Below are 16,968 nucleotides of genomic sequence, written 5' to 3'. Positions count from 1 at the left end.
TTAATAAGTTCCCTATGGTGTTTCTGATGCCTAGAAGAATTTGGGAATTACTGGAATAAATGGATAATATTGAAATTACATTAGATCAAAGCCTAAGAACCAATGCTGGTTTTGTAATTAACTCCCCGTAAGACCTTGGGCAATTCCTTCTCCTCTGTGGATCTCATTTGCCTCATCAAGAAAAGGATGGACATCTAGCTCTCACGTATGAGAAAACTCTCAGGGTAGTTCGTGTCCCAGGGGGCCGCCGTCGAAGAACTACAATCCCCACAAAACCTTGCGTTCCCCCGCCCTCCTGTGGGTGCAGAGAAGGTTCGCCAGTAGAAGCGCTCCCCACAATCCTTTGCGGTAGTTCAAGATGGCGGCGCCCCGTGCCAACCTGAGCGATTTGGAGAGCAGCAACAGCAGCGGCAGCGATGCGGAGGAGCTGGCACGGTGCCGGGAGGCAGCGATGCCAGCCTGGGGCTTGGAGCTGCACCAGAGAGGGCCGGAGAAGTCAAGAGCCGGTAGGACACTGTGCTCTGGGAGTCTGGCGGAAAGGCGTGGGATCTTATCCCGGGGTCTCAGCGGATAGATGGTTAGGAGGGTGTTATCCGGACTCCACTCTCTCCCTGAGAAAGCTTCAGGGACTGGGTGGAACCCCTATTCAAAGAGTGGGCAGCACGAGGGAGGGTTGTTTCATTATCCCAGTCAGGGAAACTGAAGCACCTGAATGTCTCTTGACTCTGTTTCCTTTGGTCCATCGTCACTGCTGCACTCTGGTAGCCCGCCACCTCTTCCAAGATGACTGCAACAGCCCCCTTTCTGTAAACCGATCTCCAGCCTTATCCCCGCGTCCAGCTCATTCTCAGACCTTGATGCTGCCAGCGAGCTTAGTCCTACACGTGTCTGACCGTGACTACAACCCTGAGAATAAATCCAAAGCCCTTCAACTTAGGGATTCCTAGTCATGGGTAGAATCTAGAAGATCCGTGACGTTGGAATCGGAAAAATATTTTACCTTTACTTTCATTAACCTGCATTTGAAATTTAGCATCCCTTTCTGTCATGCATGTGAGCAAAACAACTACAGTCGTTTGGGCAACACCTGTTACTTTGTCCTGATAAAATCACAGATTTTCATATCCCATTGCAGTATGCATATGTATCAAAACACCATTGCATTCACAAGAAAATATTAGGAAAAGATAATTTACACTCGTCCCTGCTTTAAAATTGCAGTCATTTTTAGACCCATCTGTAGATCTTACTTAATGCCTTAATAAAGACAGTGCATTAATAAAGAAGCACATGTAGTAATGTTGCCGGGTTCTTTTCTCACAAAGTCAAAAAATGGATCTGGCAGACAAAGGGTGAAATGAAGTGAAGAATTATTTTTTTTTTTAAAGATTTTATTTATTTGTCAGAGAAAGAGAGAGCGCGCAAGCACAGGCAGAGAGAATGGCAGGCAGAGTCAGAGGGAGAAGCAGGCTCCCTGCGGAGCAAGGAGCCCGATGTGGGACTCCATCCCAGGACGCTGGGATCATGACCTGAGCCACCCAGGCGTCCCGAAGTGAAGAATTATTAAGGGAAGGTGAGAACAGGGGGGAAATCTTTCTAGAGTGAGAGGGATCTGGGATGGGTTGCCACTGAGGGCTTTTATTGGTAAATATTTTTTGTAGAACATTTAAGGGAAACGATGGATTTGTAAATATTTTGAAAATATCTTGTCTATATTTACAAACAAGGTGGGTTTGTTTTGTTCCCTGCTCTCTGGTTAATATCTATAACATTTCTCCACTTCTGGGATTTCTGTGAGCCTGGTTGCATAGTCCCCTGCATGAGCCTGGTCACATAGCCCCCTACCTGTCTCTCCCTACCTAGCCTCACCTGTCCCTTACTCCGTAATTTTTTTTTTAACTAATTTTTTTTTAATTAATTTTTTTAAATAATAATGGTAACTGGATTTCTGTATCATTGGTTTTCTTTGTAATCATATGTGTTGTGTTTTATGCATTTCAAACATTATTCTGAGGAGGATCAAGGCTTTACCAGACTGCCAAAGCAGGCCATAGCAAAGCAAGGTTAAGAACCCCCACATTTGTTTAAAAGGACTTACAAGCCCTTTGGTAGTCTTCAATCCATTCCCTGCCTCTCTCTTCCTCCTGTCCTGCCACATTGCATTTCCCATAGGTAGACTCCAAACCATATTATATCCTCTCATCTCTGGACACCATAACTCAGCACTTTTCTCTTCAGCTCTGCATATAGGTCTGCCTTGCCAACTCCATCATTCACTAGCAGTGAGACTATGGGCAAGGTACTTGTAAGGCACTTGTAAGGGTAATGGTGGTCCCTCCCCTCCCCAAAGAGATGATACCTCTACAATGCTTGGCACATATTAAAGACCCAATCAGTGGTAGTAGTTTTGTGATTGCTTTCTCTACGTGGACTGCTTTCTCTCTCCTACTTAACTCTTGCTTACCCTGTGATATAGCTGAGTTAACCACCTCTTCAGAAAAGCTGGTTCTATGTCTTCACAGTGTCACCATCATACCTTGTGTGATTCCCTTCATAAATGGTGCTTCCTTTTCCCCTACTCTTGCCACTTATCTCTTTTTCCTTCCATCCCTGCATCCCTAGCATTTGTGGGTGAGTTAACCCTGGCCCGACTTGCTCCACAAATAGTTTAGTGAGAGGTTATGTGACGTGAACTTAACAAAGGCTGGGATCTGGCCTGTCCCTCACCATGGTATCCCCAGGGCTTAGCACAGCGTTCAGGAAAATAGTTCTTACATGAATGAACTTGCCAGAGAGGCACTTCTCTGATGAGTGAGGGACTGACATCCAACCAGACTTCCGGTCCAGTTGTTTCTGCCTTGACAGAATGGATTTCTTTGTGAAGCTGTGAAGCTGACCCCAGACAAGTAAAATAATTTCTGAGAGCCACAGTTTCCTCATGTGTGAAATGCCTAAGTCGGGGCGCCTGGGTGCCTCAGAGGGTTAAGCCTCTGCCTTCGGCTTAGGTCATGATCTCAAGCTCTTGGGATCGAGCCCCACATTGGGCTCTCTGCTCAGCAGGGAGCCTGCTTCCTCCTCCTCTCTCTCTGCCTGCCTCTCTGCCTACTTGTGATCTCTGTCTATCAAATAAATAAATAAAATCTTAAAAAAAAAAAAAAAAAGAAATGCCTAAGTCCTAGGATTGTTGGGAGTCTCAAACATGAACAGCTTTGACCAGCTAGTGAAGAGGTGTACATGGGAAAAGAGGCATCTAAGATATCTGCTTTATGACTCACTGTTTTTGTGAAACTGTAAACCTTCTGCTAACCAAAGTAGATGTAGCTGCTCATAATAAGCCCTGTTACTTATTGAGCGCCTTCTGTGTGCCAGGAAGAATACTGAACACTTAACATACATTCTGGGGCCATTCTAATAGTAGCCACCACGAGTTGAGAGTTTACTGTGTGCCCTGTTCTTTTTTCATTTTTATTTTTAAAGATTTTATTTATTTATTTATTTATTTGAGAGAGAGCTGGAAGGAGGGCACTTGTGTGGGGGCGGGGGAGGGAAAGGAGCAGAGGAAGAGAGAAACTCAAGCAAGCCTCCGAGCTAAGCCAACATCTCACAACACTGAGCCAAAATCAAGAGTTGAACACTTAACCCACTGAGCCACCCAGGTGCCCCGTGTACCCTGTTCTAAACACTTCATGTTCATTGTCTAGTTTAATTCTTCCAGTAATCCATTCTAGCAATTATTAGCCCCATTTTACAGATGAGAAAGTGAATGCTCAGAAAGGTCATCCAGCTTGTAGGTGGCAGAGTCTTTGTGACTCTAAGCCTGTGCTATTAACTGCTGTTCTTGTCACTCCCTGCCACAGACAAGTGCCTCTTGTGGGCAAAACTCCCACCCTTTGTTCCATGACCATGTGGAAATGTAGGTCACTGTAGTATTAAGATTTTTTTTTTTTTTTTTGAAAGAGAGAGTGTGTGCGCACAAGTTGGTGGGGAGATAAAGGGAGAGAGAGAATCTTAAATGGGCTCTATGCCCAGCCCAGAGCCTGACACCAGGCTCAATTCCACAACACTGAGATTGTGATGAGCAGAAATAGAGTCGGATACTTAACTGACTGAGCCACCCAGGCACCCCAAAGTGACTATGTTATTAATGTGACCCCTGATACAGCTTTTTAATCCAGTAATGAGCTCTTTAACCCAGTAATGATCACACATACCACATTTGGGGCAGCATACACTTTGATTACTTTATGCAACCTTTTTTCACACCAAGGCACTACACCCAGAGCTGGAGATGTAAAGATAACAAGAGGCGGACCATGTGCTCCAGCGGCTTACAAATCCAGGGAGGAGATAGACATGCAAACAAAGTGTCCGAGGGGTGCCTGGGTGTCTAAGTGGGTTAAAACCTCTGCTTTGGGCTCAGGTCACGATTCCAGGGTCCTGGGATCAAGCCCCACATCTGGCTCTCTGCTCAGCGGGGAGCCTGCTTCCTCCTCTCTCTCTCTGCCTGCCTCTCTGCCTACTTGTGATCTGTCTGTCAAATAAATAAACAAAATCTTTATAAAAAAAATAGTTTCTGAAACAGTGTAAAACTTTACTATGTCCTCACACTAACTCTGGGAAGTTGGTGGTCTTCTCCCCATTTTATAGATGACAAAAACGAAGGCTCAGGGAAATAAAGTAACATGTCTGGAGTCACAGTGGAAGAACCAGAACTGAACCCTGTCTTCTGGGGCCTCATACTGTTGCTGTTCCAGGACATTAGCCATCACTGCCCTTGCTCTGTAGTCATGCCGGATAAAATACTCCTCCTCCTTGTGAGTGTGTGCTCAGAAGGCAGGACTGGGTCCATCCCAGGCTTGCAGGTTCCCCAACTGCAGGAGCATCAGGCACTCTGCATTCTGGGCTGTTCTCCAGAACTTGTTTGACACAGAACACCTGTGAACTGCATGCCCTGGATTGATTCAAGACCATGAGGCCTTGCTTGGGGCCCAGAATTACCACGTGATCATTTTGTCCAATTGGCTTCCTAAAGACACAAGCACATTTTGTTCCATTATTCAAGTCAGAGACCTGAGAACCATCTTTCATTCATCTCTCACACCATCTAGTCTGTCAGCAAAATCCTGCTGACTTCTTCAAAATACATGCATCCAGAGCCCTAACCCTTCTCCCTGATTGCCGCGGCCCCCTCCTGCCCTCACCCCACCACGGCCTGTGTCCACACCACAGCCAGAGACATGCTGGAAAATTCCAAATCCGTTTATGTCCTTCCTCTGTGCAGAATCCTCCAGGGGCTCCTTACCTCCCTCAAAGCCCAGGTACTCACACTGGCCCACCAGGCCCATCCTGCTCTGACCCCCACAAGGTCCCCATTTCTGCTGCTCCACCAACTCACTGGGCTGCAGCCACAGCAGCTTCTTGGCTGGTTCTGAAGTATTGCCTCAGGGCCTTTGCAGGTGCTCTTCCCTCTACCTGGAAGACTCTTCCCAGGTATGCACTTGACTCACTCCCTCACGTCTCTGAAAACTCTGTTCGTGTGTCACCTATCATGAAGTCCTCCCTGACCACCTTTACAAAATGATCCCCCAACTTGTCCCTCCCCCATATCCTTCCCCTGCTTTGTTTTTTCCCCTAGATTTATCATTACCTAACTTCATATTTTAATTGTGTGGTTTTTGTCATCCATATCCACCAACTAGAACGGAAGTTCCATGAGGGCTGGGATCTGTGTCTAAATTGTTCATCAGCTGCATCACCACCTGGGTGATATTAGAGCTTCAGGATCTGATTGAGCGAATGACCACCAGGCATCCCCAGCATCTTGGCTTGAAAAACGCAGCCTATGTAACCGAGCTACCTTCTCTCTCCTCCACAGCACTTAGCACACAGCCAGGCCCACAGTAGGTGTGCAGTAAACACTGGAATCAAACACACTTAGACTTTATTGTTCAGTATGGTGGTTCAGAGGGGGCTCTGGAGTCAGATGACCTGAATCCTGTCCCAACTCTGTTGCTTACTAGCTGCCTGACTCTGGCCAAGTTAGTTTACATCTCCTTGCCCCTGCTTCCTCTTCTGCCAAATGGATAATAACTCCTTTAACAAGGTTGTTGGGAGCATTCAGTGTGTTATACATGTAAGTCATGCCCAATGGGTATTATTGTCATTTCCTCTATAAATGCCTCAATTTTCCTTATTTCTATAGGTGCTGGAAATAATCAGGGGCCAGCCACCCAGCCGAGCCTCAGGTACTGTGCACACTGTATTCAAATTTAATCCACCCTTTTAACAAGTAGTGGTCCCCTGCCATGTACCAGACGTGAGGTTAGACCCTGGGATGTCAGGGTGAACAAGACACATGGAATCCCTGCCCTCGTGGACAGGGAGCAGCTGCTGAGCTGGTGGGAAATGAGGTCCTTTCATGTGTGTTGTAGGCATAGAGTGGACGACCATGAACAAGATGGCAATGAACTTCAGACCACCCCCGAATTCCGAGCCCACGTAGCCAAGAAACTGGGAGCCCTGCTGGACAGGTAACCAAAGATGGCCCTTCTCTTCTGCATCCTTTAATACAAACAGGGATGGCTCACATCGGCTAGGACCTCAGGGTGTGCAAACAGGAGCTGGGCAAGCATGTGGCATATGTCCCCTTGTGACATTCGTAACCAGGTCCTATCATTGTCCTTATTCTGTAGATGAGGAAGCAGGGTCTCTGGGAGAAGGAGCATTTGCTTGAAGGCACAGACTGTAAGGCCCAGGCTGGGACTCAAACCCAAGTGTGTTTGGCCCTAAAGGCCATACTCTTAAGCACTGCATTATCCGGCTACCATGAAAGTCAGAGGAACGCAAGAAGCGAGAGCTCATTCTCACCACAAGAGGGTAGAGACAGCCAAAACTACTATTTTGGGGGTACTTTCTTTATGCCCTGTGCCGTGCTGGTTCTCTGTCTTGCATTTAAGAATATGATCTATACAGATCGCAGTCAGTGTTCCTCAAGTCAGTGCCAGGTCCAAAGCATGGCTCTCAAAAGAAGGGGTCCAACAGCAAAGAAGTTGGGAAACACTGCAATCTGTGTACCTCCTTATGCCTTTGGAGACTTAAGATTCATAATGGGATATTCAAGGCTTTGAGAATCCTGCAGTCAAGAGACTTGTGTGGTTTTGCTTGGCCTGGCAGTTTCCCCAAACTCATCTGGCCACAGTGACTTTGTTTCAGGGAAGACTGATAAGTGTAGCATGGAACACATTTCCGGATAAGCTGGTCTACATCCGTTCCTGATTGGCAGAGCCCCACCAGATTTTTCAAAGGGAGATGAAGATGTTTAGGCCATCGTCCTTCAATTTATCAAAAAGACAAATGTGTCCTCCCAAAGTATAAACCAGCTGTTCTTCTGAGACTAACAGAATGTTGGGCCAGACCTTCGCAGCCTGAGCCACCGCAGCGTCAGTACCAGTCCCCCAACTCGAGAATGTGGTGAACACGCGTGGGGAGGTCCAGTGGCATTTCAACACACGGGAGCAGTTTTTCTTCATGACCCTTTGGCTTTGGGGTGAACAAGGCCTGGCTGGCATTATGGTGATTCACATCGGATGTTTCCCCAGGTGGAAATCACGCAGGATACAGGTCAACCACAGTCAACATGCTCCCTGTGGTGTTTCTGCGTCTCTCTGAAAAGAGACTTAAATGATACTCTAATTGGTTCCTTGTGTTAGATCGAGGTTCCTCAGCCTTGTCACTCCTGACATTTTAGACTCCTGGACTGGATCTTTCTTGCCTGTGGGGAGCCACCCTGTGCCTCATAGAGCAGTGAGCAGCATCCCTGGCCTTGACCTACTATGTCCTAATAGCATTCTCGTGTCCCCTGCAGACTGACATTGAACCACTGTGTCAGATGCTTGGGTCAGAGTTAGGCACCTGGGCAGCAGCGGCTCTGTGCCTGCTCCCTGCTTTCCTGCATGGTGCTCCAAGGGATGCCTTTGGCATATAGGGAAGAAACAGTCAGGAGAATGTACCCAGTACGTTCCTGTGTTCGCCGCCAAGACATTGTGCGAGCGTTGTTCTCTGCCGTGCATGGTGACCTCATCAGCACTCACCAGAACGATGCTTCCTGATCTCAGTACTTCTTCCTGCTCATCTTGATGTCAGGGACCATCTTCATCATCATCAGAGCTACCATTTACTGAGCACCTACTTGTGGCCAAGCTCTATGCTAAGTGCTTGATATCAACTATTATTTCATCCCATGACAACTCTAAGATGTAGGGTTACTATTCTCCGTGTGGCAGGTAAGTTAACAGAGGCTCAGAGAGATGAAGTCAGTTGCCGGAGGGGACACCACAGGAAAGCAACGAAGCCAGGATTCAAAGCCAGGTCTCTGAAGTGTAAATAGAGTCAGTGGGTTGTATCAGTGTCCGTTTCCTGGTTGGAACCTGTACTCTAGTTATGCACATGTTACCATAGGGAGGAAAGGGAAGGGTATATGGGATCTCTGTTTTATTTCAACAGCTGTATGTCAACGCATGATTAACTCAAATTTTTTTAAAAAATTAAAAATTAAGAAAGGAAAAAACAGGGCTGCCCTGTTCTAGAGGCTGACCTCTGAACCATTCTCCAGATTGGTCTTATTTCCCTTTTCATGCTTGCTTCCAGGAAGCTCAAAGCAAACCATGCCCCCTCTCTCCAGCATTGTCTGTCCCTCCTGGCCTGTTTTTGCTTTGTTCTATTTGAAATTGAATTTTGTTATACTGTGGGTATCTTTAAAACTTCTTCAGCACTTTCTGGAATAGAATGGGATTCAAACAAAGGAAGGGCTGCCATTTGCCCCTAAAGGGGAGCGTTCACCATGTTACGTCTATAGGTGTTACTGCCCTTAATCAGGCCCGCATGCTTGCTGCTGTAGCATTTAACATCATATTCCCCTGTCCCTTCTACTTAAAAAAAAATTGTTTTAGTTTTTTTTTTTTTTTACTTTTTCCCTATTACTCCAGACCTCATCCTAAATCAACCATTTCCTCCTTCCATAGTTCGATTACCATCTCAGAAGTAGTGGAGAAGCCAGCAAAGCCTAAGGTACAGCAAGTCCCCGCAGAGGACGACGGTGAGCAGTCATACTGTTAGCACCTGGTGTTGTTTCCTTACACACCCCCGATGTGTGTCCCAGCTGGCAAACTGTTTCCATACACTCTCTGATCCACACAGCCCTCTCTGAAATAGGCTCGTTGATGCTTTCCCTGTTTACAGGGGAAGCCATAGGGGAAGCTGAGGTTCTGAGAGATGAAGGTGTCAAAGCCCGAGCGGGGGCCTCTTACCAACCGCACTCCCCAGCTGTCCCTGGCCGAGTCTGTCTGTCCTGTGCCCAGCCCACTTGCCACTGCGGAAACTTCCTGAGGCAGAAGGTTCACCTGCAGGTTTCCAGTTCCCCTTAGGGCTTGCTGACCTGTTGGGGCAGCTGGCGTCCCCTGACTCTGGCAGGCATCATGCGTGCCTCTCCACACACAAGACACCTTTTTGTCACCAACCAACACTGATTCCTGGGTCTCTGCCTCTGGACTCGGAGCTCCCTGAGGGCTGGGCGGGGCAGCGTTGGCCCCTAGGAGGAGGGCCCCTGGCAGTGCTGACCCCACCCCTTTGGATTTTAGGCTTCCGCCTCTTCTTCACATCCATCCCGGGAGGCTTCGAGAAGAAAGCTGCTCCCCAGCCTGGCCGAAAGCGATTACATTCTGGCTCCAGGTGAGGTCTCATACCCTCTCCTCGTGTTCCCCTCTTTCTGCCCATTGTCTGTGTTTGCCAGTCCTCTGGAATAGCCAAGCAGAATCTGATCAGATCCAGGCCAAGAAGGAACCTGTCAGGTAGCTAGAGAAATGGTGCCATCAGGGCGAGGGGGAAGAGGTTCTGTTGGGCATTGGCTTTGGAGTTTTACTGCTTCTTGGGCATCATCAACTGCCAGACACCTCACTCCTGGGGCATCCCTGTGAGGCCTGGGCTCTGGTAAGATCCTCATTTTGTAGATGAAGACACTGAGGGTTGAAGAGGTGAAGTCACTTATTGAGGTTACACAGCTGGGAAGCAGAAAAGCCAGGGCTGGAACCTAGGTAAGCCTCACTCTGAGGCCGGAGCTCTCTAGCCACCTCCCACTGTGAACTCTTCCCTGTGGCTGAAACGGAGGGCTGTAAGGGGCAGCTCCGGGCCCTGTGCCCACTCTGTGCTCTTCCCTTGTAGCAGTGAGGACAGCGAGGAGGAATGGCAGCGGTGCCGGGAGGCAGCTGTGTCGGCCTCCGACATCCTCCAGGAATCTGCTATCCATGGCCCTATAAGAGTGGACGGAGAGGCAAAGAAAAAGAAAAAGAAGTTTAAAAAGAAAGCCAAGAAGGAGGCCAGTGCCAACTTGGACGCTGCCACCGCCGTCATAAGCGAAACTGCAGTTAGGAAGCAGGAAAAGCAGTCACCCAAGCTCAATGGAGACCAGCCATCACTTGGGACCAAAAAGAAGAGAAGGAAGAAAAAAGCCAAGAAGACCAGTGAGGCTTCCCCATTCCCATCAACAAAGAGTACAGTGGCCACGCCTGCAAGCTGACCTCGGCATACGGGCCCAAGGCTCAGCCAGTCTGGAGGACAAGGTGCCCTTTGGGGACAAGTCATTTCCAAGCCCCATCTCCCTTTCCAAGTCCAAGAACTTGGATAGGAAGTCCATTCCTGGACCATGATTGGGGCTTGCCCAAGGGTCAGGACAAAGACAGCTGTAGAGTGAGAAGCCTAATTAAGGCCTGCCCATTGGTGCTCCCCCTGGGGGCTGGGGCAGACCTGTGGTACCAGAACATTCCATGGCTTCAGGAAAAAGGAGCCATCCACCTATTCAAGATTGTTGACCAGGTGGTAAAGCTTGTCTTCCCTGTACTGTCTGAGGAGAGTGAGTGAAGGGAGAGCTTTTCCTTCCTTCCACCTTCTCAACCTGGTGTGGCAGAAAACCATAAGAAACTGAGGGAAGGGCTGCTCGGCCCAGAAGGAGTTTTTTCTGCCTCCAGGCCACACAGACTTTATACAACATTGTCTGAGAGCTTTTCTCCCCCACTAGGTTTCCAGAATTTTTTTCCTCCACGTTTGTGAATGTACCATGCATGATCATGTGTCTGAGCCAACCAGATGATTGAAAATAAATTGTCAAGAGACCCCCAAACTTAACAAAATAGTTGGGGTTCTGCCTGTGTATCGATGCTGAATCTTGATGAGACAGTTTCAATAAACATCACTCAGGTAGAATCCTCCTGCCTATACCCCAAGATGTGTCCCCGCACCCTAGCCTCAAGACTTCAGGAAGTATCACAGCACTCGTAAGTGGGATTTCACACACCAGGAGTGTTCCACAGGGAAGAGGAGCAGCCCAGGGTTAAGGTGAAATTCTGGCTTTGCCTTTAAGCTTCCGCAGAGTGAGACAGAGGTGGGACATGAGAGTGTGTGCGCTGACCCATCTCCCCTCAGGCCCCTGGCCCACCTCCACCTCCCTCTGCCCGCCCAACCCCATGTGGGCAATGTGTGGACAAGCAAGAAGTTTCCAGTACTCATTTCCTCTACTCCGTTCCTCATTTCCTTTACTAAAAGTTAAATAAATGTACAGGTTCGCCCTTAGCTAGCTATAAGCTGCAGGGGGCACTGGTTCTTCCCTGGCCCTGTCCTCAGTCCCAGGGTGGGAGCTATCTGCAAGGCCAGGTGAGGGGTGGCAGCCCCAGGGGGAGGGGGTCATGGGGCCCTGGGTTTACACAGCTGCCTTGCCTCTCCTGGTGGCACTCGGGACCTCAGGCTCCTGGGTGTGGCTGTGAACTGCCTAGACCTTCCCCTCCTCCCTCTGGGCACCTCAGCTCTGCCACGTGCTCAGGCGTTGGTGCCCTCCGAGCTTAGCGGCTTCTCCCCCAAACCAGGGAGGTGCTGCAGGGCCCCACAGACCAGAATCCTGACAGCACCAGGCGCAATCGCAAGGCTCCCATGGGGCAGGGATGACTTCCTAACCCGGAGGGGGACTTTCCCATAGAGGCAAGATGCCAGGCTGGCATTAGAAGGTGTAATACCCAAGGGAAAGAACAGCCAAGAAAACTGGCTATCTTGGAGGCCAGGGAGAGGGATGGTCCAGGAGAAGAGAAGCTGGAGAGCTGTGCATGCTTTCACTGCTAGCTTGAGCTCTCCCGGCGGTGGACATCAGAGTAGCCACTTGGGGAAAGCTCATGTGATTGGGGGACTGGGTTGGTACAAATGGGCATGTGAGCCTACAGCTGGAAGGGGAGCAGGGTGAGGGGACTGATCGGGACACAGAAGACAGAGTGGGGCCACATTGACCCTAAGCTTCTCGGAGCTCAGTGAGTCACAGCTGCACAGCCTCATGTTCTGAGAAGTGTGGTTCCCTTGGGAGTTCCAGGGCTCTCCACAGGTACAGGCTGGGGGCACCAGAGTCCAAAGGCTGCCCCCTTCTGTTCCAAGTGACAGATTTGACCCTGAGCATCAGGAACAGTCCCTCCTGTGTCTTGCTCTGCTTCCCAGCTCTCCACAGTCCCCTCTTGTGGACGGAATTAGCCCTCCTGGGGTCAGGGAACCCTGGAACCCCTTCTGACGCTGACAGAGCAAAGTAGGGACCAAGGCACAATTTTCCAGGGCACACTGCTGTCCTGTGGCAGTGAAAGTTTCACAGGCACAGATGTCCCTATCACCCCCCCAAGCAGGCCTTGCAGGCTCCAGGCAGGGCCCAGCCCCTGGGAGGCGGTCGCCATGGTTACTGGGAGGACGAAGCCATCTGCGTGGAAATGAAGGTCTCGATGACACTGTGGTTGGATGGCAGCAGGTGGCTGTGGCCATTGCTGGAGTCGGAGCTCTGGTACAGCACCAGGCTGCTGGAGGACACTGCAGGGGCAAGTGAGACAGCTGGCTGCCGGCCAAGCCCTTCCTGAACCCACCTCGCCCACCCATTCCCCATCCCAAGGGGCACTTGGCACAGAGGACATGGGGCCTCACCACCTTCTGAACTGCTGCAGATAACCAGACCCCAAAACTAAACCTCTGTGCTTGGGTCTCATCAACCCCCAACCAGTCTCTGGGGCCCCCCAGGGAGTGGCCACCTCAGGACATTTTAGTGGAAACATTTGAGAAGCCCTGGTGAGATGGTGTGGTTAGTTGCTAGGCTACGATACAGTCACCGAGCCAAACATTGAAGTGTTGCAGTGGTGATGTTTTGTAACTGTGGCTAACACCTATAATCCATTGCGTGGAAGTGACGGAGATTTCTCTTGATGACATGAGTGGGTCTCATGTAATCAGTTGAAAGCTTTAGGAGCCAAAGCTGAGGTTTCCTAGAGAAAAAGGAATCCTGCCTCAAGACTGCAGCACGGACTCCTGTCTCTCTTGCCAGCCTGCTGGCCTGCCCTACAGATTCCCAACGGCCAGTCCCACAGGCATGTGAACCAGTTACTTAAATATATGTGTACATATGTCTTTGACCCTCAAATAGTGTGGAGGGAGCTAGGGCCACTGACCACCTGCACAGTCATAGATATGCAACTGACCTTTGACTCCCCAAAAACTGAATTACTGACAGCCTACTGTTGACCCAGAGCTGTACCAATAACCTGAACAACCATCAGCACATATCTTGTACCCTCTAGATATTATATACCGTATTCTTAAAACAAAGTAAACTAGAGAAAAGAAAAAGTTATCAAGAACATTGTAAGGAAGAGAAAGGACATTTACCATCCTGTGCTATACTGAAAAAAAACTGGCGTATAAGTGGACCCGTGCTGTTCAAACCCTGGGTCATTCAGGGCCCAGCTGTATTCCTCTTGGTTCTGTGTCTCACCAGAACCCTGACTAAATCCGGTGGCTAAGAGAATGGGCTTTGATTTTGGACCCGGATGCAAATCCTGGCCCTGCCACCTAGGCAGTGTCAGAGGCAAGGCCAAGTCCTTCACCTCCTGAGCGGTGCTTCTCATTTGTAAAATGGGGATGATGACTCGTGCCCGGTGGATAAAGCATGGAGCCTGACCCATGGAGCCCTGAGTACCTGTCAGTGCAGCCACAAGGACTGGATGGGGGAACCTGAGGCCCCCAGAGGAGGAGCGGCCGCCCACAGTCACACACTTAGCAAGTGATGACCCATGGCCCCAGAGCCCAGCAGCCTGACTCCCAAGTGCCCACTGTTCATTATTGCAGACGTCGGGCATCGGAGATGGAAGTGAATGGGTCAAGGGGGATGTGACGACCTGGAGAGCCCACACTCTATCGTTGCTACGTGGGAACACGAGTCTCCCAATTTTCCAAGAAAAGCCAGAAACCACGATTTCTTTGTGAAAGCTAATTTTTAAAAAGTGGGCAACATACTCAAACAGTGCCAAGCCCTGAGCCCAACCAGCACGCCCATGAGCTGCTTCTGGTCCACGGCACGCCCAGCGTTCTGCTCCTTAGTACCCTCTACTGTCTCTTGCGATTACTTAATCTCTTTCCTCAACTGAGTCAGTGTGATAGTCACGTAAGATACGCCCATTTTCCTGTGGTTTCATACCCCTCTTGGCTCACTTCAGGGGAGCACAGGGTGCCCTCCCCTTTGCTGCATACACCTTCCTCCCCAGCTGAGGGAGCAGGGAAAGGCTGCTCACCGGTGGGGCTGGCACTGAGCCGGTGGGCTGGCTGCAGGTGCTGGATGCCAGCGGGGTCCTGGCTGGGGATGTGGATGGTGGTGGTCTGAGACGCTGGCGTATGCAGCCCGGACTCACTGGAGGCCTCGGTGTCCGAGGCGAAGACCTGGGGGAACACAGCAGCCTCCTGAGCCCCGCAGAGGTGCCCTCTGGGAGGGGCCTGAGCAAGGGGCCAGGAGGGCCTGAGCCTTACCTGCTTGGTGGGCGTGAGGCTGGCCAGGGCGCTTAGGTTGGTGGTGTCGGTGATGAGCATGGTCTGCGGAAGCAGGCCTGTGTGGGTGTACTGGGCCACCTCAGGCTTGTGGCTGTAGAGTGCTGGCCAGGAGGGAGAAGAGAGAGGAGGATAAATACGTGGCACCCTGGGCCACACTAGACCCCTCTGAAGGGGGCCTCAAAGCTGGGACCTCTGGGGGAAGTGGGGCATGGGGCCTGGTAAATGGCCCAATGGAGCAGTGGTTAAGGACTCAGGAAAGATTTCCAAAACTGAGGGGCTAGATCCTTTCCCCAACTACAAGACCCTGCAGAGACTGGCTTGGTGGAAGGTTGGGGAGGCCCAGAACCCTCAACCCACACCCACCACCCAGGGACGACAAGTGTGAAGGGCAGTAGGAGGCACAGTGCAGCTGTACTAAGTACAGGCCGTGGTGGGGAAGGCTGGCAGCCCCCTTAGGGGGTCAGCAGAGCGGGGGGCAGCATCACTCCACCTCCAGGACACCTCTCCAAAATGTAACCCAGAGTTCCGCCTACAGCCTGGCCCCATGACTAGGCACAGCAGAAAAGCACTTGAACTACATATTCTCACATTGACTCAGATGAAACCATACACACACGAGTATGTGCCCTCAACCAAACCCACACAGAGACACAGGCCCACAGGCCCTTATCCCTAGTTCCAAATTCCAGAAAGTTCTGAAAACCAACAGGTTTTTGTAAAGCCATCAGTTGAGCTCATCTGGTGGCAAACTCTGACCCGAACCCAGTGGGAGGTTCTGTTAAGTCTTTGTTAACCCGCTGGTGGCTTTCTCCCTTCTGCAGAAGTCACAGGGCTTAGAAGACAGGACATTGCCCCAAGGCCTCCCGGGAGTGTGGTGGTATGTACGGTGGACACTCTGTGTCTCCTTTCTAAAGTCAGAGAAGTACTGAGTTCTGAGATACATGTGGCCCTGCGCGTTTCAGAGAGAGGACTCAGACCTTTCTCCTACACATGGGTGTGCATCCACAAACACCGATAGACACCCACATGCACACTCACTCACAGAAACTCGTGTGCACACACAACCAATGCTCATTCACACCCTGACACATATTCAGGCCCCCAGACACGCATCTGAACCCCTGCAGGCCACCTCGTTACCAAAACACACACCAAAGCATGTGCCCCCCAACATACACACACACACAAACTGCTAAGCCGCCCTGTCGCCTCATCTGCTCGTAGACACCTGGCCTCTCCCACCACTTCCCCCAGCATGGTTCTCGGGGTGCTTACCGTGGGGGCTCTGCAGCTGGGCCATAGTGGCCATGAAGGGGCTCTGGGCCACGTGGCTCTGCATGGGGGGCATGAGTGGCTGCTGGTAGGAAGGGTGCAGCGGCTGGGAGAACTGGACGGGCTGCAGGGTGGTGAGACTGCTGCCCATGCTGTTGATGACTGGTACACTCTGTGCCTGAGTGGAGGCCAGGCCTGCAGCGGGAGGAACAGGAGTTAGCCTGGCCTCCTACTGCCTCCATGGCCTTCACTGCCTCCACTGCCTCCACTGGCCCAGCACTGACCCCCGGACACTGTCCCTCCCTCCAGAGCCAGTGGGGCGGGGGAGGAAGGGGAAAGGCGACCAGGAGACAGCTTCACTAGGACCTGGCGCTAAATTACATGGTCTTAGCAAGCCACTCCCCGCCTCTGAGCCTCTAATTCATCTTATGGGCAGGGGGTGTGACCAGTTAGGTTCCCCGGAGACCTGGGGTTCCACAGCAGTGCATAGGCCCTGCAGCTTAACTCTGTCCCCCTCTCCCGGTAGCTCCCTGTCAAATATATTCAGCCTCAGTATTATGGTTCTTGCAAAGAAAGTCTTTCTGGGCTTAAGAAAACTAACCAAACAAAAAACACCCCAAAACCTACAAGATTTTGATCTCCTTTTCTGTGCCCAGTTTTCCCAAAGACATTTTGCCTTCCGAGACACTATATAATGTTGTACTGTGTGTGCTGTCTGCCTCCCCACCCGGAGTCATTGCGATTTTGGTCTGTTTGGCTCCCTTATGTGTCACTCAGGTGGCACTGTGCCTGGCACAGCACATGTACTCGGTAAGT

General features: G+C 50.5%; 2 protein-coding genes across 5 annotated transcripts in view; one reads left to right on the top strand and one right to left on the bottom strand.

The window, feature by feature from the left end:
* The first annotated feature begins 3 nt into the window (after positions 1-3).
* Positions 4-11,206, top strand: CUNH12orf43 (chromosome unknown C12orf43 homolog). Of its 2 annotated transcripts, none has more exons than XM_004753381.3 (6): positions 4-506; positions 6,203-6,245; positions 6,432-6,530; positions 9,021-9,094; positions 9,636-9,726; positions 10,219-11,206. In XM_004753381.3, the coding sequence occupies exons 1-6, from the start codon at positions 359-361 to the stop codon at positions 10,568-10,570; spliced, it is 807 nt and encodes a 268-aa protein (XP_004753438.1). In that variant the 5' UTR covers positions 4-358; the 3' UTR covers positions 10,571-11,206. The 2 variants fall into 2 exon arrangements, with proteins under 2 accessions (XP_004753438.1, XP_004753437.1); XM_004753380.3 differs by having other exon boundaries at positions 11-506; positions 10,216-11,206.
* Positions 11,207-11,380: 174 nt separating this feature from the next.
* The window catches only part of HNF1A (HNF1 homeobox A), a 19,452-nt gene continuing 13,864 nt past the window's right edge, over positions 11,381-16,968 (bottom strand). Inside the window, exons 7-10 of one of the 3 annotated variants that reach the window (XM_013056633.2) lie at positions 16,156-16,347; positions 14,860-14,981; positions 14,628-14,772; positions 11,381-12,879 (exon numbers count right to left, since the gene is read on the bottom strand). In XM_013056633.2, coding sequence (XP_012912087.1) covers positions 12,752-12,879; positions 14,628-14,772; positions 14,860-14,981; positions 16,156-16,347 — 587 coding nt within the window. In that variant the 3' untranslated portion in view covers positions 11,381-12,751. Of the gene's footprint in view, positions 12,880-13,765; positions 14,982-16,155; positions 16,348-16,968 lie in introns of those variants that run through there. The other 2 variants (XM_013056632.2, XM_004753382.3) reach the window with 2 other exon arrangements.

This window comes from Mustela putorius, unplaced genomic scaffold (assembly GCF_011764305.1).
Source record: "Mustela putorius furo isolate JIRA1106 unplaced genomic scaffold, ASM1176430v1.1 tig00537248_pilon_pilon_pilon, whole genome shotgun sequence".
Classification (NCBI taxonomy): domain Eukaryota; kingdom Metazoa; phylum Chordata; class Mammalia; order Carnivora; family Mustelidae; genus Mustela; species Mustela putorius.
Note: the sequence above shows the minus strand (reverse complement) of the source record. Positions and strands in the feature narration are given on the sequence as shown.

Bases quoted from the DNA above. Each gene is read 5' to 3' on its own strand.
- CUNH12orf43 (XM_004753380.3), top strand. From the start codon at position 359: ATGGCGGCGCCCCGTGCCAACCTGAGCGATTTGGAGAGCAGCAACAGC. The intron at 507-6,202 runs GTAGGACACTGT...TTATTTCTATAG, and splicing joins GCCGGAGAAGTCAAGAGCCG to GTGCTGGAAATAATCAGGGG. The intron at 9,727-10,215 runs GTGAGGTCTCAT...CTTCCCTTGTAG, and splicing joins CGATTACATTCTGGCTCCAG to CAGTGAGGACAGCGAGGAGG.